General features: G+C 43.9%; 3 protein-coding genes across 3 annotated transcripts in view; all 3 read right to left on the bottom strand.

The window, feature by feature from the left end:
* The window catches only part of LOC311016207 (uncharacterized protein), a 618,931-nt gene that overhangs the window by 228,126 nt on the left and 365,579 nt on the right, over positions 1-25,226 (bottom strand). Inside the window, exons 18-19 of the mRNA XM_084013783.1 lie at positions 17,995-18,168; positions 14,883-15,056 (exon numbers count right to left, since the gene is read on the bottom strand). Of these exons, the coding sequence (XP_083869909.1) occupies positions 14,883-15,056; positions 17,995-18,168 (348 nt within the window). The remainder of the gene's footprint in view (positions 1-14,882; positions 15,057-17,994; positions 18,169-25,226) is intronic.
* On the bottom strand, positions 11,250-12,321 carry LOC311015810 (stonustoxin subunit beta-like; the record flags this gene model as incomplete). Its single annotated transcript, XM_084013253.1, has 1 exon — positions 11,250-12,321. A coding segment is annotated over one exon (549 nt), but the record flags the coding sequence as incomplete, so codon positions are not given.
* l1td1 (LINE1 type transposase domain containing 1) lies at positions 16,023-17,676 on the bottom strand. Its single transcript, XM_084013798.1, has 2 exons — positions 17,642-17,676; positions 16,023-17,270 (listed from the first exon to the last, which is right to left on the bottom strand). Exon 2 carries the CDS (start codon positions 16,844-16,846, stop codon positions 16,067-16,069), a length of 780 nt encoding a protein of 259 aa, XP_083869924.1. The 5' UTR covers positions 16,847-17,270; positions 17,642-17,676; the 3' UTR covers positions 16,023-16,066.

The following is a 25,226-nucleotide window of genomic DNA, read 5'->3' as shown; positions in this document are numbered from 1 at the left end:
ACACGCTGTCTGCCATCTGCCCTCAACAGTGAAAACCGGGATTCATCCGTGAAGAGAACACCTCTCCAACGTGCCAGACGCCATCAAATGTGAGCAGTTGCCCACTCAAGTCGGTTACGATGACGAACTGGAGTCAGGTCGAGACCCCGATGAGGACGACGAGCATGCAGATGAGCTTCCCTGAGACGGTTTCTGACAGTTTGTGCAGAAATCCTTTGGTTATGCAAACCGATTGTTTCAGCAGCTGGCTGGTCTCAGACGATCTTGGAGGTGAACCTGCTGGATGTGGAGGTCCTGGGCTGGTGTGGTTACACGTGGTCTGCGGTTGTGAGGCTGGTTGGATGTACTGCCAGATTCTCTGAAATGCCTTTGGAGACGGCTTATGGTGGAGAAATGAACATTCAATTCACGGCGACAGCTCTGGTGGACATCCCTGCTGTCAGCATGCCAATTGCACGCTCCCTCAAAACTTGCAACATCTGTGGCATTCTGCTGTTTGATACAACTGAACATTTTAGAGTGGTCTTTTATTGTGGCCAGTCTAAGGCACACCTGTGCAATATTCATGCTGTCTACTCAGCATCTTGATATGCCACACCTGTGAGGTGGGATGGATTATCTCGGCAAAAGAGAAGGGCTCACTATCACAGATTTAGACAGATTTGTGAACAATATTTGAGAGAAATGGTTATTTTGTGAATATAGAAAATGTTTTAGATCTTTGAGTTCATCTCATGAAAAATGGGAGCAAAAAACAAAAGTGTTGTTTATATTTTTGTTCAGTGTAGTACACAATGTTGTTTCATGGTTAGAACGGTGTTTTCTGGGACATTTTATTCAGATACATGCTAACTGACCACGTTGACTTCAACTAGCATTGCTAATAAACACTTACAATAGCTCAAAAAACCAAAACATTTGAGGCAATGCCCTTTAGACGTCTTGAAATGACTCTGTGTTTTCCCCAAATCAGACTGGCTTTTTAAACATAGGGAACCTTTTAATTTAATTGCAAATGTCGGACGTAAAGGATTTATTTGTCCGTGTTTTCTGTTTCTTGTGTTTAACAGATAAATGAGAAGTTTCTGAGATGCAACGCTGAACATCTGGAGGCAACATTCATGCAGTGATTGGTCAGTCAGTCACGCACATTAAATAAACATATACTCCTAGTGAACGCATTCACAATGAATGTGGGTAGTTACTGTCCTTTCACCGGTGTTGACAAGAAGACATTATTTACTTTGTCTTCTAACTAACAGATCCATGTCACCCAATCAACATGAAGAGAGGTGGACTACGAGTACCATGGGGACGAGAGCCGAGGACCTTCTCGAGGACTACCATGCAACTATTATCTTCATTGGTCATTCATCAACGCTGATGATTAGCTACTCAGTTTATTATGTCACGTTGGTGGTGGACTTTGTTTGGGCCGAAGTATGCAACCTAAAAACGAGTTTGAATAATTTATAGTTGAATTAGAATTCCTCAACTTCTGTTATTGCATTAAAAACTGAATTTGAATCACATACGTTGAATTTGTATGGTTATAGTTATTTTTTACAATCTTTTTTTGTCTTTACAGTTTATTAGGAGACATGTAATTCTGTAGTATGTTTTTATTTACTGTATTTCACAGTAAAAATACAAAAGTTCTGCTTTGTAATCAGCTAATTGTACTTCAAGTATCCACAGTAAAAGTACACAGTGTTGTACTATAATACATGATATGCTTAGATTATTCTTACTGATGCATTCAGGTGGAAGCTGTATTTTACAGCTTCAGTACATTTACTGCAGTAAAGACTGAACATTGTCTCATTCTTGTATGTTTGAAATATCAGAAACTGTCACTTACCAAACTGTTCACATGTAGGAGAGACGACAGGACGATGTGTAGCAGATCTCAGACACCAGGAAGCGTAACTTTGAGTTGAACATTGGAGGGGTTGAGATTTCCGCCTGTGAGCGCAGGCCGCTTCCTCTCGCCTGGTGTAAGAATAGTGGTTAAACCTCAGCCCTGTGAGATCAAGTATTTTGGTTCCTTTTTTTCAGAACAGCCTGGGCTTTCAGAATATTCATGCTGTGGTGGTGTCATATGAATACAGCAAAAGTCATATGACCAGATATAGAAAGGAAAATAAAAAACAGAACATTGATTTCACACATATTTATGGAAACAGAAAATTATTAAATTATTTCTAAATGTTTTACAGCTGTTCTTTAAGGGATCAGGGGGGAAATAATCAAAAATATATATATTATTTACGTTACGCAGAAAATGCCCTCGCCTGGGATGTGTCATGAAAACTGTGTGTGTGTGTGTGTGTGTGTGGGTGTGTGTGTGTGTGTGTGCGTGTGTGTGTGCGTGTGTGTGCGTGTGTGTGTGTTATGAAGGTAAATCGATGTCAAAACACTTAGAAAGACGCGCAGCAGCGTGTGTGTGAACGCATGGTTATTTGTTATGCGTGCGTGCGTGCGTTGTCGTGCGCAGGTTGTATGTCACGCGTAACAAGAAGCGGCGTACATATGAAGCAGCGTGCGCACGTCTGTCTCTCACTGTTTGACAAATGTTGTTACGCGTTCATACGCACGTGCGGTCGCAGATTCTGATGCTGCGCGGCCGGAATTGATCTGCTGTGCGCACCTACTCCGCGTAACTTGAACGCGTAATGTAGTTGGCCTGTTCATTTCAGTCAACCAGGGGAGGCACGCTGCTGCGCATCTTTCTAAGTGTTTTGACATCGATTTACCTTCATAGCGCGTGTGTGTGCGTGTGTGTGTGTGTGTGTGTGTGTGTGTGTGTGTGTGTGTGTGTGTGTGTGTGTGTGTGAAACTGTCTAAAACACAGCACAGCAGAAAGTAGGACTAGCTTGTGTTCATTTAACGTCATGTGACTCGTGAGTGGTGGCACGAGCCCTAGCAGTAGCGTACCTTCTGTTGGGGAGTTGGGTCCGTGAACGTTGCGGCCATCCGACTTTCATTTTGAAGTCGACAACCGGAAAACGGATAACGAGTCGTTTCCCGTTTTTAGCTCCAAAATAATAGAACGAAAATCGGAAAACGACTCGTTAACTGATATTAGATATTGTGTTCATGAATGAATATTCATATTTTATAACAGCCAGGAGGTCGAGTGGGAGGTCTTGTGGTGATCTAGCCAGCAGCACTGAGTGACCACTCTGGTCTCCTGCGAGGCTTTTCAAAACGCGAGCGTCACACGCTGTCGGAGCGTTTATGAACAGTGTTTTAGAGCTCCTCCTAAATGTCTCAGGTAGGCTTTCAGGTAATCCGGACCATGCAGTGATACAGCCTCACACTAATGGGCCTTTTGTTCATTAATCACACATCTGGACACATCTGAACTGATAACATATACTTATTATACTAATAATGAATAGTTATTAAATGCTCACATACGAGGTCAACGATAATGACGACGGACTATGACTGCTACAGAGATCACAGCAACTTAAAGCTGGCTGTCTGGGCAGAAATCTTTCAGTCCCTGCTCAGAGCACCACCGGCTCCTCTCGGAAAAGCCTCGCAGGAGACCAGAGTGGTCACTCAGTGCTGCTGGCTAGATCACCACAAGACCTCCCACTCGACCTCCTGGCTGTTATAAAACACATGACATAACACGTCATTAACTGGTAGAGCTGCTGACTTCTTGTCTAAACGTAAAGGAATCTTTCCTGTAAGAAATGAAGCAAAGTGGAGAGCAGGTGAGGGGTTAGTCCTCCTTTCACCAGCGGAGAATGAGACTCCTTCATTATGTTTTTGTCAACGAGGTCAGAGAACAACATTTGTCTGGCTCTCTCTTCCAAACAGTCGGTGCTTTATTCTTCTTTGTAAATATCACAATGAACCCTGAATTCTGATGTTTCACCACCTGCGTTCAGCTCACTGCCACTTTCACTGATGTGGCGTTTGTCCACGGTGCTGCAGGACTAATGGCATCCAGGGCCCAGTTTTTCAGAAGGAATCCCATTGGATTTAGGATTTCTGATTGGATTAAATATTGAAAATGGGTTTTTCAAAAGGAAAAACGGATTCTGAAATCAGATCACGTAATCCAATCTTGGTTTTGATCTGGATCAAACCTTCAGTCTGTGTTGTTCAGTTTAGTACAGTAATATAATGTAAACACAGCACACATTATTAGGCCACATTTGAATACAGTAAGGTCAAAAATGTATTTAGTCTTTTTATTTGATTTTCTGATTTAAAACATATTGAAAATATCCACAACATGCTTTGTTTTTAAACAAATAAAACAATGAAACAAATCTACACTTCCGGTTTGTGTATTACACACTACCAACGGAGAAAAGGAGGGAACTTTTTTATAACCAATTCTATCACAGCAACAGTCGTTATCAGTGAAGTTTGATCTGCCAAAAAATCATATATCTATATATGTATATCAATATATGTATATCTATATCTATATATGTACTGTATATCTATATCAATATATGTATATCTATATCTATATATCTATATATGTATATCTATATATGTATATCTATATCTATATAGGTATATCTATATCTATATATGTATATCTATATATGTATATCTATATCTATATAGGTATATCTATATCTATATATGTATATATGTATATCTATATCTATATATCTATATATGTATATCTATATCTATATATCAATATATGTATATCTATATCTATATATGTATATCTATATCAATATATGTATATCTATATCTACATATCTATATATGTATATCTATATATGTATATCTATATCTATATATGTATATCTATATCTACATATCTATTATATGTATATCTATATCTATATATGTATATCTATATCTACATATCTACTATATCTATATCTATATATCTATATATGTATATCTATATCTACTTATCTATATCTATATATCTCTATATGTATATCTATATCTATATATCTCTATATGTATATCTATATCTATATATCTCTATATGTACCATGGAAAAGGTTGTTGGGGGACATGTCTGTAATACATTACAATAATACTTATAATATGTTTTAATCTCATTCTGTTGGTTAATAACATTAGCATTATGATGCCTTTTATAATAATCATACGTCATAATGTAATCATTCATGTACTTTTGAAGTGGCCGTAACCATGGCGACCCTAACATTTCTTACTGTAACATGAATGTGTTCCTTCAAGGCTCCAGTCTGAATAATCACTCGCCTTATGTTTTGTGTTTATTGGATCTCACATGTAATAAAATGCAATGAAACAAAGTGTTGTCACTGTCTGCCTCCTCAACCACTTTTGCCCCAGTGCATGCTGGGAGAATGAGTACAGATGTCACAGTGAAGCAGCCCTTCCTCCACGCGTCCCTCCGTGATCTGGTCGTAGTGACACCATGGCGTCACACTGATCAGCTGATTGTTGTTGTTGTTTTCGTTGCCACAGCTGATTTGAGTGAGCCGTTGGCCTTTAGGCGTCTGATGGCGACGCCGCTGCATACGAGCAGCAGCAGCGAGCCGGCAGCCAAGCTGATCACAGCCGCCGTCATAGTCCTGACCAGTGTCGGGGTCCTGAACCCGGACCAGATACTGGACCACGGTCCTCCGGTGCACCTTAAACTTCACTGTCTCCACCGTCTCACAGGTGTCGATGCCGGAATCAGAAAGGGAGGGTCTGAGGACGAGACCCCGGCTCAGAACGGTGAGTCGGGGACCTGGGAGGAGGACGCCATCAGAGCGCCGCCAGCTGACTGGGAGGTTTGTCTCTGGGAAACATGGGAGGAACTGTGCTGTGTGCCTGAAGAGGATGACGATGGCAGGTTTTCTTCTCATTAACTAATGCATGTGTGGATTTACGTATATTATTTGACTAAAGATGTGTTTCTAAAACACTCCTCCTACAGTTGATGCTGATCAGAGTCAGTCCAACTACTTTAAAACATGCCTGATAAAAGTGATACGTTTACATTCCAGTGTATTCATTTCCAGGGAGTGGAGTGTGTTCATGCATGTTAGCATGTCTGGCTGCAGGCTGACAGCTTACTGATGACTGTGGGTTTTGTTGTTTTGGTTTCCTGTTTTATTTTGTAGTCCTTCTGTCTTGTGTTGTCATGTGCTTTACTTCCTGTCTTGGTTTCACTGCTTTTCTGTCTCCCAGCTGTGTCTCATTGTCTCGTAAGCCTTGCCTCTCGTTCTCCCCAATCACCATAGCCTGCCCTTGTGTTTCCACACCTGTCTGTCGTTGAACCTAATCAACCCTTATGTATTTCGTCTGTGTTTCCTTTCTGTCTTGGCTTGGTCGTCTGTTTTATCCTGGATGAGTGTCCACCACCTGAGGGGTATTCCATCAAACTCGCTAAGCGCTAAGCCGGGCTAATTTCGATAAGTCTCGCTACCTTTAGCGAGAGTTGCGTTCCATCAACGTGACTTGAGGCACTCTCCGCTAAGTAACCATGGGAATTCATCCGACCAAACTAGCCTGCCCTGGGGCAGGCTAACCATCAGGCTTACTTTAGCGGGGGTTTCAGAGAAACGTCTGTCGGAAACAACTGTACCAGCAGAAGGTTCCGCCAAGCCTAGTCCTCTTGATTTCGTCACGTGAAAGACCAAAAATTACCAAAATTACATATATCAAGTACAAACAGACTATATTTTCATCAAGTGTCTAAGAATACACGCTTGCAATTAAAAAAATATGGCCATATCATTATCTAAAACCCCCAGTTGGGTGAGTGGTGATGCTCCTACCCCTGGATGTTGGCATTGCAGGTTCACATCCCGGCGAAGACATCTCATGTGTGTTTTTTTTGTTGTTTTTTTGCCTGTATAATTGTCTTTAGATCAGAGAATTAGAACATTTTACCTTAACTATGATAAATATGTCATACAATTTCCCCAGAGCCCAAATATAACTTGCAAAAACATGATAGGCATAAAGATGTTATTATTAATAGCATGTTATAGATCCCAATGACAAAGGCATTGCTGCATGCAATTTTCAGCCTCATACATTCCTTTCAGGTGAGTTCATTAATAGGTTCATTGAATGTGTTCATTGAATTGTTGAGATAAATGAGTTGGTCAATGTACACTCAACAAAAATATAAACGCAACACTTTTGTTTTTGCTCCCATTTTTCATGAGATGGACTTAAAGATCTAAAATTCATTCCAGATACACAATATTACCATTTCTCTCAAACATTGTTCACAAATCTGTCTAAATGTGTGATAGTGAGCACTTCTGCTTTGCTGAGATAATCCATCCCACCTCACAGGTGTGCCACATCAAGATGCTGATCTGACATCATGATTAGTGCACAGGTGTACCTTATACTGCCCACAATAAAAGGCCACTCTGAAATGTGCAGTTTTGTCTCACAGCAAAATGCCACAGATGCCACAAGCATTGAGGGAGCGTGCAATTGGCATGCTGACAGCAGGAATGTCAACCAGATCTGTTGCTCGTGCATTGAATGTTCATTTCTCCACCATAAGCCGTCTCCAAAGGCGTTTCAGAGAATATGGCAGTACATCCAACCGGCCTCACAACCGCAGACCACGTGTAACCACACCAGCCCAGGACCTCCACATCCAGCAGGTTCACCTCCAAGATCGTCTGAGACCAGCCACTCAGACAGCTGCTGAAACAATTGGTTTGCATAACCAAACAATTTCTGCACAAACTGTCAGAAACCGTCTCAGGGAAGCTCAACTGCATGCTCGTCGTCCTCATCGGGGTCTTGACCTGACTCCAGCTCGTCGCCGTAACAGACTTGAGTGGGCAAATGCTCACATTCGATGGCGTCTGGCACGTTGGAGAGGTGTTCTCTTCACGGATGAATCTCGGTTTACATTGTTCAGGGCAGATGGCAGACAGCGTGTGTGGCGTCGTGTGGGTGAGCACTTTGCTGATGTCAATGTTGTGGATCGAGTGGCCCATGGTGGTGGTGGGGTTATGGTATGGGCAGGCATCTGTTATGGACGAAGAACACAGTTGCATTTTATCGATGGCATTTTGAATGCACAGAGATACCGTGATGAGATCCTGAGGCCCATTGTTGTGCCATACATCCATGAACATCACCTCATGTTTCAGCAAGATAATGCACGGCCCCATGTTGCAAGGATCTGTACACAATTCTTGGAAGCTGAAAATGTCCCAGTTCTTGCATGGCCAGCATACTCACCGGACATGTCACCCATTGAGCATGTTTGGGATGTGCTTGACCGGCGTATACGACAGCGTGTACCAGTTCCCACTAATATCCAGCAACTTCGCACAGCCATTGAAGAGGTGTGGACCAACATTCCACAGGCCACAATTGACAATCTGATAAACTCTATGCGAAGAAGATGTGTTGCACTGCATGAGGCAAATGGTGGTCACACCAGATACTGACTGGTTCTGAGTCCCCAGACCCCCAATAAAGCAAAAAAAAAAATGCACATTTCAGGGTGGCCTTTTATTGTGGACAGTCTAAGGCACACCTGTGCACTAATCATGATGTCAGATCAGCATCTTGATGTGGCACACCTGTGAGGTGGGATGGATTATCTCAGCAAAGCAGAAGTGCTCACTATCACACATTTAGACTGATTTGTGAACAATGTTTGAGAGAAATGGTAATATTGTGTATCTGGAATGAATTTTAGATCTTTAAGTCCATCTCATGAAAAATGGGAGCAAAAACAAAAGTGTTGCGTTTATATTTTTGTTGAGTGTAGATGCATTTACTAGGCCTATCAAAAAAAAAAAAAAGAGAGAGAGAGAGAGACTGAGAGAGAGTTCCGGACAAAGACAGAAGTTTCTCAAACTTCCATAGTTGGGAATTGAACCGTGGCCGGCGGCATGCAAAGCCGGCACGTTACCTCTACACAATCCTCACGTTAGAGAAATCGTAGTCAGAGTTATATCAGAACATGTTACTCTTAACGGTACTTCCATATTTAATTGTTCGGCAATTCTTGCCCAAGCAGCCTCGCGATTTTTATTTATCACTACAGTATTCCCTTTATTGGTTATGATGGGTTTGTACTCCTCATACAGTTCCATCAATATGTTTTGCGCTGGTCTTTTCTGCCATTTTCTCGATGATTCGACATTCACGGTTCTGGTCTGGCTTCATATTCCGTGAACGTGCGTAACACATGACAACGTTAACCTGGCTTGAATTAGCCTCAACAAGGCGCGGCTGAAATGCGTTAATGGAACCGGTTTAGCCGCAAGTGGAAGTTGGCGTTAGTTCTAACCAGGCTTAACCAGGTAAGCGCCGCTTTAATTAGCGAGTTTGGTGGAATACCCCTCTGGTCTGTCCTGCCTGTGTCCTGGTCTTTGTCTGGATTATTGTTTGAGTTTTCTCCACGCTTTGGATTGGATCTTTGTTTTTTTGACAGTATTTTTGCCCCTGTGGTCTCCCTGAGTTATCATTTAAATAAACATTTTAACTGCATTTGTGTCCATACCTCCTTCAATCATAGTACATCCGTGACAAAAACACAACAAGATTAACAAAAACACAACCACATTAACATAAACACAACCACATTAACAAAAACACAACCACGTTAACACATTGTGGGAGTCTTTGGCCAAATCCCAATGTCCCACTAAGGTCTAAGTCCTGAACCCTCAGGGACTTACCTGATGTCACCTGGTAAACGGTTGAGTGTGAGAGGCTGGGAGGACTTGAAATGGTAGAAATACAAATGGGACAGCACTCGGTATGTCACTTTACTTTGATGACACAAAATATATTATCTAAAAGTGTTGGGTTTTATTTCACGTTTTACAGCCTGATCTGAACGTCTTCCAGACTCTTATCATCCCAGACCAGACGTCACTCAAATAATGTGTTTACTTCAATAAGCTAAATTAAAATAACTGCTTGATGATTAAACCAGGTGTGTAGGCTATGATGACATGCCTATGATTTCAAGTGTTTTAGGTTCCATATTAAATCTTTAATGTTAAAGTTTCTGCTTAAATGTAATATTCCACACATGCGGCTCTTGGTTTACCTTTTTTAGTCCTCCGGGCTTTCCCTGGTAACCCCGTGTTTCAAGTTGCAACGCTATGAACTGTGGGTAATTCCCTCAGGCAAAGTCAGCATCGATGCTGAGTTACGTTAGTGGGCATAAAGGGCTCAAAATGTCCGCGAGCGAGTCTTCGTGCACTTCACGATGTGACCGTGGGACAGACCTGAACCCTCGGGGACTCAAAGGGAACGCACATCAAAGTCTGTGAGTCTGTGAGGGGCGACGTTGGGATTTGGCCTTTTTCTCTGAAGAAGGTTCCTAACTGAAGACGTGACCCGGAAGTAAACAAGGTCCGCCATGATAAGAGCCGTTCAGATTCTCTAAATGCAAAGGAAAGGAGCTCCAATGATCCTTTCAGATCTCCTTTAGGATACAACGGACCTTCCTGTACCAAAGGAAAGGAGCTCCAATGATCCTTTCAGATCTCCTTTAGGATACAACGGACCTTCCTTTACCAAAGGAAAGGATCTCCAATGATCCTTTCAGATCTCCTTTAGGATACAACGGACCTTCCTTTACCAAAGGAAAGGAGCTCCAATGATCCTTTCAGATCTCCTTTAGGATACAACTGACCTTCCTATGCAAAAGGAAAAGAGTTGTGGGTCGGCGTGATCTCTTTAAAGTGCCACACACCTCGGCCGTTCATGAAAACAAACGATATGCATATTTAACAATTACTTTCATGCAGACATATAGTAATTGGAATTGTGTTGATAAATGTGTCTATTATAAGTGAAGGAGTTGCATTCATGAAGGACCCCAAGTTGCATTTATGGACAGTTTGCAGTCTTGGTTTTGGGACACTCTGGTCTGAGTCTCATCAACGGCCCTAACTTTACCCTCAGGATCTACTTTTAACTCACATTCTTTGTATTATTATTTTATTTGAACATGTTCTCATGTAACTTCCTTATTACACAGAGCTTTAGTCTTTTTATTATTTCAGTCGTTTGATTTGAATCCACACATTCTCTCATCTTGATCTTAATCAATTTCCTTTTGGAGAATATTATGCGTTACTCACTGCGTCTAGGCCGAGGTGAAGCTGACGATAAAATAGTGGCAAAACGCCTCCAACCTTTATTTGCGTCTGCAGTGTCAGAGTTGCCCAGAGCCGAGATGCAGCCAGCGGACGCTTCTCTTCTTCCAAGCCTGTTGGTGACGCCGGATTCAATTCAACGGAGGTTCACTGCAGCAAAGTCAACATTTATACCCAGACACGTTCACATGCATCATGCAGCCGTCTTCATCAGCTGGTCTGTGTATCTCCAACATCACCCAAGAGCAAGCGTTATAAAGCGTTGATGAATGGAAAATCACAGCTGCAGCATCATCATAGTTTATAATTCCTTAGTGGATTTAGCAGGAGCATTTTCTCCAACAATGAAGAAACAGTTTAATATGTGTTTTTATTTGTAATATGTTAAATACATTATGTTTTCTATTCTAATCTGTGTGTGCTCTGTGTTTCATGTTGATGGTTTTCACTGGACAGCAACTATTTGCTCCAGTCACTAATGCATGTTCCTCAACACGACAAGGTTCAGTCTAAAGACAAAGCCATCCCGATATACTCCATTCATTTAAGTACATTTACACAAGCATTAATACATTTACAACAAGTACAAGGAGGAATGAACCTGACGGATTACAAACTGCAATGTTTTCATTCACATCTTTGCATTGACTCTGAATGTAATCGCACCGCTTTGTGTTTGTTGTGAACAGTTTCAGAGACACAGAGACACTGATCCAGACCTGACTCTAAACCCAGGATAAAGAGGTTCAGTGAATGTGGTGTTGAAGGTGTGGAGGTGGATCAGTTTGTTAGAGGAGACTCTGTAGAAGGTCAAAGTGCCAGCAGGACAGTCCAAGTACACTGCTACCACACCAGAGGAGGAGGACGAGGAGGAGGAGGGGGAGGAGGAGGAGGAGGAGGAGGAGGAGATGTCTGTTCGTTTGCTTTTGTGATAGACATAGTAACGACCACCACCATAACAACCCAGACTCCAGGACTGATCATTCCTTCCAAACACAGAGTCGTCTCCTCTCCTCTTGATTCCTCTGTAACTCACTGATATATAAACCCTTCCTCTCCACTGGACCTCCCAGTAACAGCGACCAGTCAGACCGTCTCTACACAGCAGCTGAGGATATGAGACAAATCTGTCTGGATGATCTGGATATGACTGGTTGTCTGACACACGTGTCACCTTCCTGTTGGTGTCGTCCAGTTTGAGGTTTCTGCTGACTGTGTTTGTGTCCAGTTCCAGTTCACAGACATCTGATGGAGAGAACAAACACAATGCAGCTAAAGGTTATTGTTGGAGACAGTCGGGTGTTTTTTGTTTGTGTTTTGAAAGCTTAATAAATATACTTTGGGTATTAGTATATGACATCACAAGGGGGCGGTAACTTGATGGTGATGGGTCACGTCATACATTTCATTGATAAATAGGACACCGGTGTGTAGTGGTGTGTGTTTTGTTGGATCGCAGAGAAAAACACAGTGTTGGGGAACTAGCAGGAGCAGATTCAGTTATTAATAGATAATTATTAATATCAATACTCAGTCTCAATATAAAGGAGTTTGTACTCAAATGCCAATAATTAATAACTATTAGAATATGAGTACAAACAGTTGAAGGATTAGTGAATTCTTCACAGAGAAGAGGTTGATATCATTCATTCTTATACAACATTAATAAACACAGCAGTATGTTCATAAGGGGTTTATTAACAATAAACAAAGAAACATACACTAAGTCCAAGTGGCCTATCTAACTAAATACTATACAAGTGTGTGTGTGTGTGTGTGTGTGTGTGTGTGTGTGTGTGTGTGTGTGTGTGTGTGTGTGTGTGTGTGTGTGTGGGTGTGTGGGTGTGGACCAGTCAGCCATGTGGAGTGGGGGTGTTCTTTGTGGGAGGCCGTGTGGTCCTGCCTGGAGAACAGGTTTCTATATATGTGTATAATTAGTGTAATATATGTAGAGCCGTTAGGAAAGTTGGATTAGTGAGAACGAACCTGTCTGTTCTGGATCACTGACGATCAACAGACAAAACAAAAACACCACAAAATTACATCGTTGGTCCTAAAAATATCACAGTTTGGCCTTAAATTACTAAAGATTGAAACCAGACCAACCTGTGGTCTGGTCTCTGGACTAATGTGAGCTACTATCTAGACCTCTGGGGGACCTCAGACAGTCTCTGGTTCATCCACATAGTCTGGTCTGGTCTCTGGACTAATGTGAGCTACTATCTAGACCTCTGGGGGACCACAGACAGTCTCTGGTTCCTCCACATAGTCTGGTCTGGTCTCTGGACTAATGTCAGCTACTATCTAGACCTCTGGGGGACCACAGACAGTCTCTGGTTCCTCCACATAGTCTGGTCTGGTCTCTGGACTAATGTGAGCTACTATCTAGACCTCTGGGGGACCACAGACAGTCTCTGGTTCCTCCACATAGTCTGGTCTGGTCTCTGGACTAATGTGAGCTACTATCTAGACCTCTGGGAGACCACAGACAGTCTCTGGTTCCTCACATAGTCTGGTCTGGTCTCTGGACTAATGTGAGCTACTATCTAGATCTCTAGGGGACCACAGACAGTCTCTGGTTTCTCCACATAGTCTGGTCTGGTCTCTGGACTAATGTGAGCTACTATCTAGACCTCTAGGGGACCACAGACCCAGGAGACAACATCTGGTTCCTCCATTTAGGATTCAGGGACGTCAGGACGACAGGAGGACGATCTCAACGCTGAGACGCTTTAGAGACACAGAGGAATTTATCTCTTGAGTTGAAATATTTAAACTCACACAAACACGACTACGTGAATGTTGCGTGTTTGTCTCCGTTGCCGTCCGGCAGGAATTGCCGTCCGTTTGTGTCTCTGCGTTGACTTTGTGTGTAATTGAGTGTGAAAATGTGGCGTTTGGTGTGAACACAACACGACATCTTTACAGCCACGAAGAAACAAACGCTACATCCTGATAGAAACGTGATCATCGGATTTCAGTCATGAACACGTTCAAATCTGGAGCAGCTGAGTTACTGAAAACATACTCACACTTCCTCAGACCAGGTCTCAGTCTCTGCTGTCCCCCATGGTCCACCCTGCAGGAAGACATTCAAAGACCTCAATCAGGTCCACCATTAAACATGAACCCCAGTTCCTCAGTCAGAGACGGAGACACAGTCTGGAGCTGTTGTCCATCTGTCCTCACCTGAGTGTCCAGTCTGATGTCTGTCCATCTGTCCTCACCTGAGTGTCCAGTCTGATGTCTGTCCATCTGTCCTCACCTGAGAGTGTCCAGTCTAATGTCTGTCAACCTGTCCTCACCTGAGAGTCCAGTCTAATGTCTGTCCATCTGTCTTCATCTTAGAGTGTCCAGTCTGATATCTGTCCTCACCTGAGTGTCCAGTCTGATGTCTGTCCATCTGTCCTCACCTGAGAGCGTCCAGTCTGATGTCTGTCCACCTGTCCTCACCTGAGAGCGTCCAGTCTAATGTCTGTCCATCTGTCTTCATCTGAGAGTGTCCAGTCTGATATCTGTCCTCACCTGAGTGTCCAGTCTGATGTCTGTCCATCTGTCCTCACCTGAGAGCGTCCAGTCTGATGTCTGTCCATCTGTCCTCACCTGAGAGCGTCCAGTCTGATGTCTGTCCACCTGTCCTCACCTGAGTGTCCAGTCTGATGTCTGTCCACCTGTCCTCACCTGAGAGTGTCCAGTCTGATGTCTGTCCATCTGTCCTCACCTGAGAGAGTCCAGTCTGATGTCTGTCCATCTGTCTTCACCTGAGAGTGTCCAGTCTGATGTCTGTCCACCTGTCCTCACCTGAGAGTGTCCAGTCTCCAGTGTGGACCCTCCAGTCCAGCAGACAGCAGCTTGACTCCTGAGTCTCCTGGATGATTGTAGCTCAGGTCCAGCTGTCTCAGATAGGAGGGGTTGGAGTCCAGAGCTGAGGCCAGAGAAGAACAGCCGTCCTCTGTGATGAGACAACCTGACAGACTGAAGACACACACACTACTGTCACTTCTGGGGACATTACATAGACTTATGTCCATTTGTCCACTTTTTAAAATGAGAAAAAGTGATATTTGTCTTTTGCTGTGTTGATGTTGTACTGGGTGGGATAAGCGTGGCTGAGTGATGGACAGAGATGGACAGAGGAGGACGTTAAAGAAAGAAAAGAGACGAGCTGAAATGATTGGGAGAGAAATTGAAGCGTTAGAAAAGAGAAGAAACAACAGTTGAAACAGTCTATGTGGTCTGTCTTCAGACCTGGTGTGCCAACCAAGATCTGGTATTGATTTTAAACCATCTAGCAAAGAAAAAAGGCTGTAATTCAATAACATTTCAACAATGTTTATGGTTTTCATATTGAACTGGAGGAATTATGAATAACAAGTTCTCTGATAATAACAGTAAAATACAAAACACAGCTTTGAAAATGTGCTTCTTAAGAGTCTCAGAACATATGAGGCATTCAGGTGTTCAACTGCCAGTTGGAAGAAAAGAGTCTGTCTTGATTCAAAGCTCTGTTCTCACTGTCAGCGTTCCTCTTTGAGAGCAGCCGTGTGAACTTATCTACCGGCTCTAGATTTCACCGACCTGACTGACGTTTATCACCTCCACTCTCTGATCCATCTGTCAGCTGTCAGTGAGTCTCCTCAGTTGTCACCATAGAAACGTCACTCACAGAAACTCCAGTTTGCACAGATTTGATTAAGTTCAGAGTTAACGTTTCACCCCGTTGCATTACTGGGTAATTTAGTGTTTGTGAGTAGCAACCAGTGAGATGATTTAGCCTCCAACCATCTGAACCAGTGTAGTGATGCTAACGCTGCAGCAGTAAAATGGAAACGCTCCGTCATCATTTCATAATTCTCAATGATCTATCAGTTATGGGTCTGGGTCCAGATAGGACGGGGTCTGGGTCTGGATCTCCACATTTCCATTATTACACCTCACCTTTATTTTATTGTTTTGTTCTTACGATATCAGTAGAGGTGTTGAGTTTACTCCATGAGGGCATGTACGTCTTCTTCTGTGATGTGGGGCCATCTCCGCCTCCCTCTCTGTCCTGTCGCCGCGGTCCAGCTGCTCTGCGTCATCATCCTCTGCAGCCTCTCCGTCCTGTCTTCATCCACCTCAATCCCCATGTCCTTTAACACAGGTGCTGCCTCCGTTAGTGTGGCAAAGGTCTTTGTCCCTGAGTCCAAAAACACTTTAAGCTGGGCTGGGTAGGGGGACTGTGCCTTCACGTTTTCCTCCTTCAGCTTTTTGATGACATCCCTCACCTGTTTCCTCTTCTTTTGAACCTCCGTCGTGTAGTCTTGATTAAAGTAGATGGTTTGTCCCTCGTATGTAGTCTTCTGTTTCCAGGCTTGCCGTATCACATATCCCTTAACTTTGTAATCCAAGAAGCACACAATGATCGCTCTCGGCGGGGCCGCGCTGTCCTTGGGTTTAGCCGCCAGTGACCGGTGCGCCCTCTCGATGCGTATTTCTATGTCGCCTGCGATTTGGATTCTGGACTTAATGAGTCCCGTTATGAAGTCTATGGTGTCGTTCTTCTCTGCGCCCTCTGGGATGCCGTGAATCCGTATGTTGTTGCGTCTCATTCTTGACTCCAGGTCATCGCACTTACCAGATAGTTTGGCCGTTTGCTGGAGTAGGAAGGCGGCTGACCGCTCCAGTCGCGTCGCCCTGTCCTCTGGATTTCCAATTCTTTCCTCCATGTGTCCCGCTCTTTGCTCCAGGGATGCCGTTCTTTCCATAAGCTCCTTCATGTTCATTTCTAGTCATAGCTCTCTTGTTGTCACCTGCTGCTTCGGCATGTTCCTGTCTGAATTTGCGCAGCTCCATTAATATGAACGAGTCATGTTCGCTGCTAGCCGACTCTAGCCGCTCCATATCTGGGCTCACTCCCTCCACCGACTTGGTACAACTTGCCTTTGCACCGTCCTCTTCTCCAGGCTTCCCTATCTTAACCATACTTTCCACAAACTTTGTTCATCGACTGATTTTCCAGGTTTCCGTACTTTCTGCCGTTTTTGCTTTAGTTAATGGCTAGTTTTAATTGGTTTTCTTTAGAGCTACTTTTCCCGCTGCCGACTACAACATGACGCCACCGGAAGTCCTCGTGACAAGAATATTAGTTCATTTCATATAAAACTCAATAAACTCAACTGTATAGAAAGTGGTTCAAACTGGCTCCACCTAGGCTGGGTGAACCCTGCCTGAAACTTCCGGGAAATTTGGATTTCGCTCGGCAGTTTAGGCTGGACACCCTCAGGCTTACTTTCGCTGTTACATTGCCAGAATCTTTGGCTCCAATCAGAAACGGCCATTCTCTCCTGGCACGCTATTGGCCGGTGACGATGACGAAACATAAGCGACACGAAGCAGCAGTTGTTGTCCGGAAAGTTGCTCTGATTGGTTGTAGGACTATCCAATTGCGTACGGAGTCATTTGAACGATGCCCATTGATCCCGCCTCTTGAGCAGTAGAAACAAAGCGCAGCTTCCCCAGACTAATGTTCAATCTTAAAAGATTGACCTTAGTATGGTGAAAACCAGACTAGGCTCCACCTTGACAGCAGAGACAGTCTGGTGTTGTAGTTCAGGCTCACATGTTCATGGAGTGACGTTCACAAACGTAGACTGACGTTTGCAACAGCATTTATGAACACCAGGTGGATTTATAAAACTATTAAAACATGGAACGGCAGGGAAAAGATAAACAAGAGGTTTGGTTTTGACAAAAGTTTTGTTTTGTTCTTTTGCTGGCAAGTCGTTAGCAGCAGAAACAGTATTTCATCAGCCATGTTAACAGATTAGTAGCAAACGTGTCTTTTTAGGAATACGTGAATATAAATAAAAAAATAAAAAAACGCATCATTGAAAGCTTCATAGGTAAACTTCTCAAAGTAGTTGAATCTGACCTGAGAGTTTCCAGTCGACAGTGTGGACTCTCCAGGCCAGCAGACAGCAGCTTCACTCCTGAATCCTGCAGGTCGTTGGTACTCAGGTCCAGGTCTCTTAGACTGGAGGACTGGGAGCTGAGAACTGAGGACAGACCTTCACAGCTTCTCTCTGAGAGGTTACAGCCACTGAGTCTGAAGAGGAATCAGAAATTAGTGATGAAACAATTACAAACAACTGTTCATCCCCTCAGGTTCTAACTGACATTATTATCATAATGAAGTTAAATGATGTTTAACATGTTTGTTCATCAGGTTATTGTTGCAGCTGGGTGGCGTATTAGGCTCCATGGTGAGGTTAACGTCACACTGTGCCATCTGTTTATTTCTGTCTGAGTCTTCTTTCAAGACTCTCACTGACTCCGTTTCACCAATCAAACGCAGCCAGGCAGTCACATGACGGCACACAAACTCTCCACGCCCGGTTATAGATAGAACTCTTTTAACGTTTTTTATTTCTAAATCCTTGTCATTCAGAGACAAATGTGCATAAATATGCAAGTGTATGTGCAATCATTTATGGAGGCGTCACAATATACCGCCCACTTTTTGAAATCCCCCGACTTTTACCGTCTAAAGTCAGTGAATCTGTCGATCCTATTTAAGTTTCACTTTCAGTTGTGAATCAGTTCCTTTCTGAATGTTTCTGATGTGAGATTCTGTTTGTAGCTGCTCATCACGCAGATTCTTGTGGGTCGAGTCATTCTTATGTCGACAAAACTCAGAGAAAAGTTAGAATAAATGTCTTCAACATGACTATCGATCACTGTGGTTGTGTTTGTGTGTGTGTGTGTGTGTGTGTGTGTGTGTGTGTGTGTGTGTGTGTGTGTATCTGTGTGTGTGTGTGTGTGTGTGTGTGTGTGTGTGTGTGAGAGGAGAGACGCTGGATGAAGCGGTGAGCTGTGTTTTTTCTTTTCTTTCAGCTGAGGTGACAAACGCTTCATGTTAGAGAAAGCATTGATTTTTATGTAACTGGGGGGGTTAGCTGCCCTTTGTTGGGACCTAACCGTTAGGACTACACAATGCGGCCTACAAAGCCTACACAATGCGGCCAGACAATGGGACAAGGGAGATAAAAAACTACAAACCACCATTTTAGTGTCACCTCCACCTGGTTGCGAGGTCTGACGTCACAACTGGTGCCCTACGTCCTAGATTACGTCTGCAGCGTTTCCCTTTGTCCTAGGCCGCAGTCTTTCCCCCAAACTCGCTGGACGAGCAACAGACTGTTTTACCCTCTTTTTCTCTACTCGTTTTATTTTTCTTTTGTTTATCATTTTGGATCCCGAGGAGACCACCGCGACAGCGTGACTCTCCCGTTCCCCGCGGAAGGAAGAACACACTTTCTTCGTCCCAGCTGCCAGCAGAACGGATAACTCGACCCGTCTTTGTCTGAAATCAGCTGACTAAAACGCCGAGCCCCGCGATTGTTCATCGTTCCCTGCAGAAGGAAGAATAACTAACGGTTTTCTTCAACCAATTGGATCCGGCGCTGAACGAGCGCCCCACGAACTACTGTCCGTTGCCGGCGTCAAGGAACGCCATCACCGCACGGGACGAAACCCTCACATCGACGCATCTCACATCGACAAAGTAAAAGGCTATTTGTCTGGGCAGAAGCAGAGATTCGATAGTGTAGGACATGCTTGTATTTCTTGTTAATGTGTTCTAAGTTCTGATCGCGGATCGCCGAGTCCGTTTTGTTCATGTGCTGCTGTGTGTGAATGCTGATCGTGTACCCACGCCGCTGGGTTGATTTCTGTAACAGTGTTTCCGACTAACCTCCGCCATATTCGCGAGCTCAGAAAGCCTCTACTATCAGTTAAAAGGCCGGTCTCGCGGAATAAACGCCAGTTCATTCACGCGAGCCCGTGTGATAGCGGCACGGCTTCTGAGCCTCAGAATATCGCTCGCGCATCCTCTCTCTCTTTGTTTGTGTCCCGCTAACACACACACACACACACACACACACACACACACACACACACACACACATACACACCGCACACACGTGTCCTAAGCCAGCTGTTCCCGGCGGACGCTAGGGACATAGCTACATCTGGTGGCTACATACGGCTATCTCTCTCTCTCTCTCTCTCGCTACTCCATCGGACGTCAGTGGCTCCGCCCCTGAACGCTGCGAGGAATAGTACCATCTGGTGGCTGCACATAGCTATCTCTCCCTCTCTCTCTCTCTCGACACGCACGCACACACATACGCACACACACACTCCACGTGTGTCTCTCCTTCTGTTTAGCTTAGTTTTGTATGTTAGGTAGTTAGGTAATAAGGCTTTGTTAATTGCAGTGTTATTGATTGTGATCATTATTACTGATTTTAATCAATCTTATTATATTATAACTAGCGGTCTCTTGTGCTTGTTGTGTATATGTCACTGGATAACAGCAGGTTGTGAAGGCTAGTGCTTGAATTTCACGCCTTTTAATTGTTAGATTGTTTTTATGCTTCCATGCCAATGATCACGATGATTGGCATGTGAGTGTAAAACCTTTATATTGAGACTGAATACAGTTTTAGGTTATCTTTTCCCTGATCCCAGGGTGGTGCCCCGTTTATTCATGATTATATCATGATAATATATTAAATATAATTATTAATACCGATAATCATATTGATATTGATAGTTAACTGTTGATAACCAAATCTGCTCCTGCTACATCCCCAACACCTTCCAACGTCTATGCCTCCTGGTAGTCTCTCACATCACCAGGTGCGGGGCCACAATAATCAGAATTTACTCAGAAGTTACTCAGTACTCGAGTAGTTTTTTCACTAAATACTTTCTTACCTTTACTCTTCAGTAACTATTTGGAACTACTTTTTACTTCTTTACCTTTTGCAGTTGGGAAAACCAATCAAATGGTTCAGAATGCAGATAGAACCTTGTAATTCCAAGATGGTTTGTTGTTTTCTGAATGAAAAACTATATTTACAGAGCTTTGCTGGAGGCTTGGACCACCGGCAGCAGCCTCAGAAGAGCCTCCTCTGAAGCAGAGTATTCCTTCAGGTCAAACACGTCCAGATGTTTATCTGATGACAGTAAGATGAAGACCAGAGCTGACCACTGACCAGGAGACAGTTTATTGGAGGAGAGACGTCCTGAAGTCAGATACTGTTGGATCTCCTCCACCAGAGAACGATCATTCAGTTCATTCAGACAGTGGAACAGATTGATGCTTCTCTCTGGAGACAGATCCTCATCAAGCTTCTCCTTGATGTACTGGACTGTTTCCTGATTGGTCTGTGAGCTACTTCCTGTCTGTGTCAGCAGACCTCGTAGGTGTTTCTGATTGGTCTCTAGTGACAGACCCAGAAGGAAGCGGAGGAACAGGTCCAGGTGTCCGTTTGGACTCTGTAAAGCCTTGTCCACAGCTCTCCGGTGCAGATGTTTTAGTTTAGGTTTGTATCTGGAGACTTTAGACCACCAGGAGGTTGTTGGTTCTTCTGCCATCAGATTGACACCAGACTTGATGAAGGTCAGATGGACATGAAGAGCAGCCAGAAACTCCTGAACACTCAGATGGACGAAGCAGAACACCTGGTCCTGGTACAGTCCTCTCTCCTCTCTGAAGACCTGTGTGAACACTCCTGAGTACACTGAGGCTGCTTTGATATCGATGCCACACTCTTTCAGGTCTGGTTCATAGAAGATCAGGTTTCCTTTCTGCAGCTGCTCAAAAGCCAGTTTTCCTAGAGACTCAATCATCTTCCTGCTCTGTGGACTCCAGTGTGGATCCGTCTCAGCTCCTCCATCATACTTGACGTTCTTCAGTTTGGACTGAACCACCAGGAAGTGGATGTACATGTCGGTCAGGGTCTTGGGCAGCTCCCCTCCCTCCCTGGTCTTCAACACGTCCTCCAGAACTGTAGCAGTGATCCAGCAGAAGACCGGGATGTGGCACATGATGTGGAGGCTTCGTGAGGTCTTGATGTGGGCGATGATCCTGTTAGCCTGCTCCTCATCTCTGAACCTCTTCCTGAAGTAGTCCTCCTTCTGTGGGTCAGTGAACCCTCTGACCTCTGTCACCATGTCAACACACCCAGGAGGGATCTGATTGGCTGCTGCAGGTCTTGTGGTTATCCAGAGGCGAGCAGAGGGAAGCAGTTTCCCCCTGATGAGGTTTGTCAGCAGCACATCCACCGAGGTGGACTCTGTAACATCAGTCAGGATCTCGTTGTTGTGGAAGTCCAGAGGAAGTCGACACTCGTCCAGACCGTCAAAGATGAACGCAACCTGGAACTCTTCAAACCTGCAGATTCCTGCTTCTTTGGTTCCAGGGAAGAAGTGATGAACGAGTTCCACCAAGCTGAACTTCTTCTCTTTCAGCAGGTTCAGCTCTCTGAAAGTGAATGGAAACGTGAACTGTATGTCCTGGTTGGCTTTGTCTTCAGCCCAGTCCAGAGTGAACTTCTGTGTTAACACTGTTTTCCCGATGCCAGCCACTCCCTTTGTCATCACTGTTCTGATTGGTTCATCCCTTCCAGGTGAACCTTTAAAGATGTCTTCTTGTCTGATGGTTGTTTCTGGTCTGTCTGGATTCCTGGATACCGTTTCAATCTGTCTGACCTCATGTTGGTCATTGACCTCTGCAGTCCCTCCCTCTGTGACGTGGAGCTCCGTGTAGACCTGATTCAGGAGGGTTGGGTTTCCTGCTTTAGTGATGCCCTCAAACAAACACTGGAACTTCTTCTTGAGGTCAGACTTGAGTTTACGTTGGTACACTGCACCAGCGGTTCCTGGATAAACAACAAAGGAACCCAGTTAGTGGATCCTACAGACCCTTTTACAGTCTATGAACAAGCCATGTGTTAGAGCCATGTATTCCTATAGTCCTCAGTAGTAGTGACTTCATGAGCTTCTTTCATGATTAAATCAGAACTATTGGTGACAAAATCAATCAGGTGCACCTGATGAAGCCAACAGAAGTAAAATAAAAGACATTTACAAGAGAAACAGAACTGGAAGGATATATAACCCTTTGAACTGCAGCTGTAAAGCTCAGTGAGTCAGTCTCGAAATAAAGAGCCTCTTGTATCGCGTCACTGACCTCTGGTGGCGTCTGCTGGTCACTACAACACATCACAATACAGCATCATAGAAAGAGACGGTATTGATGACCAGTGGCGGCGCCAGGGGGAAGCTAGGTGGTGCTGTAGCTCCCCCTATAATAGCCATAGCACCCGCCCAGCACCCCCAAGAAATGTCTGTAGTTTTTTTATATTTATATTTTAATGTCATGCATGGACGTAATTTAGGGGGGGGGACACAGGGGAAATGTCCCCTGCACTTTTTCAAAAGGCCGTTTTGGTCCGTTGCACTTTTTACCGTCCAAAAACAATGTTACGCTATAGTAAACAGAGACGCGTCAAGCACTAGGACCAAGCGGAAAACGGCCGCTCAAGCTGAAGCCTGTTTCCCTTAGTTTAGACCGCCCACAAGCTCCTCGATTGGCTCTGCCGTTTCTTGTGTGATTGGCCGTCCCCGCTGTCTCTCCATCTTGCTTGCACACCGACGGTCTGCTAGTCTGCGGTCAGGAGTCCTACAGGAGTCCTACAGGAGTCCGCTACTGGAAGTTGGGAGTTTGTTCTGCCTGGTTCACGTCAGCTAGAAGGATGTTAATATTAGAGGTTTAATTTACATTTACGTTTGAATCGGTGTCCGTGAGCGTATGTGCGCGCGTGTGTGTGTGTTTGGTAATTAGACGCAGCCAGGATGTCTAAAAAAAGAAAAGTGGACATAAGAGACTTCTTTAGAAGTCAAAGTGTAAGTTACTCAAAGAAATGCTTTACACCCGTCCTGCAACACCTTCACTGGCTCCCAATAAAGCAGCATATCCACTTCAAGATCCTCCTCATCATCTACAAAGCTCTCAATAATCTGATCAATAAAATGTATTATTATTAGTGTTGTTATTATTACTATTGTATTAGAATTGGGTGATAATGTTTTGCTACATGATTTACAACCAGTCAAACCAAAAAAGGGAACAGTAAACTTAAAATTAGCAATAGAAAACTAGAAGAACTACTAGAAAACACAGTGAACTGAAAGAGTTAGAGTTTTATTAAAAATACTTGTGTCCCCCCCACCTCTGAAATCAGAATTTTGTCCTTGATGTCATGTATGTTGTATCTATAGCCCTTGTGTTGAATACTTTTACATATATTGCTTATAGTCGTGGAACGAGTATAGTTAATGCGTGTACGCGTGTGTAGCTATATATACCAAGGGTGGTCCGATGCCACCGCCATAATGAAATGCCCTGAAATTCAAAGCACCTTCTCTTAAGTGTTGAGCATCCCCATAGCACCTGCAACAGAAAATCTCTGGAGCCGCCACTGTTGATGACGGTGTTGAAAATAGTACTGTTGGGATTTCTAAATGTCCTGGTATACCGTAATCCTCCACGCTGAGACGCCACCATTGAAAACATGGAGGTGTCTTCGTAGAAGCCTGTTTTAAATACATTTTTTCTTTTCATCTACCAACACTGGAGTAATACGAGCTGTAAGTCACCAGTTAACACGGTCACTGGGTGAAGTGAAACACCTGTTCCTCTGAAACGGTCGTGATCCTGTCTGAACTCAGTAGAACTTGAGTCCGTTGGAATATCGATTCTGACAACCGAACACGTAACAAGCAGACATTTAGATGCTACTAACAGTTTAAATTCACTGTTTAAAGCTTCTAACTCGTCTGGATGGTTGAAGCAAAACGACATAAACGTTGACATCATGCGTACGCATATTTATGATGATGTCAGCTGTAATCGGGTGTGTAGAAAACCAGAGAACCTAAACATTGAAGTTCTGTGCAGCCTATTAGGAGAAATATGAAGTTCTTCATGTTGAATCCTTCTCTTCTTTCCACCATGTTAAATCTGTTAAAATCCTCTTACTGATCTGCAGACAGTCAGCCAGCTCCTCCTGCTTCATTCTCCTCAGGAAGTGCACTGTGATCTTCTGAAACGCCTCTCTGCTGCTCCTCTGCTCTTCATCCTCACCGTCCAACAACTCCTCGTCCTCACTCTCCAAGCATTCTGGGTAATCTGGACTCAGGACCTTCTGGATCTTCTTCAGCTCGTTCTTCACAAAAGTGCTGATGTTCTCCTCCAGCAGCTGGAACAGAAGGATAAACTGAACATGAACTCTAAAGAACCCAACATGGGAT

Source organism: Eutrigla gurnardus (genome assembly GCF_963514095.1).
Source record: "Eutrigla gurnardus genome assembly, chromosome: 7".
Classification (NCBI taxonomy): domain Eukaryota; kingdom Metazoa; phylum Chordata; class Actinopteri; order Perciformes; family Triglidae; genus Eutrigla; species Eutrigla gurnardus.
This window is presented reverse-complemented; position numbering and strand designations above follow the sequence as displayed.

What these genes read in the sequence shown, in the direction of transcription:
- l1td1 (XM_084013798.1), bottom strand. Translation starts at nt 16,846, where the DNA reads ATGAACATGAAGGAGCTTATGGAAAGAACGGCATCCCTGGAGCAAAGA.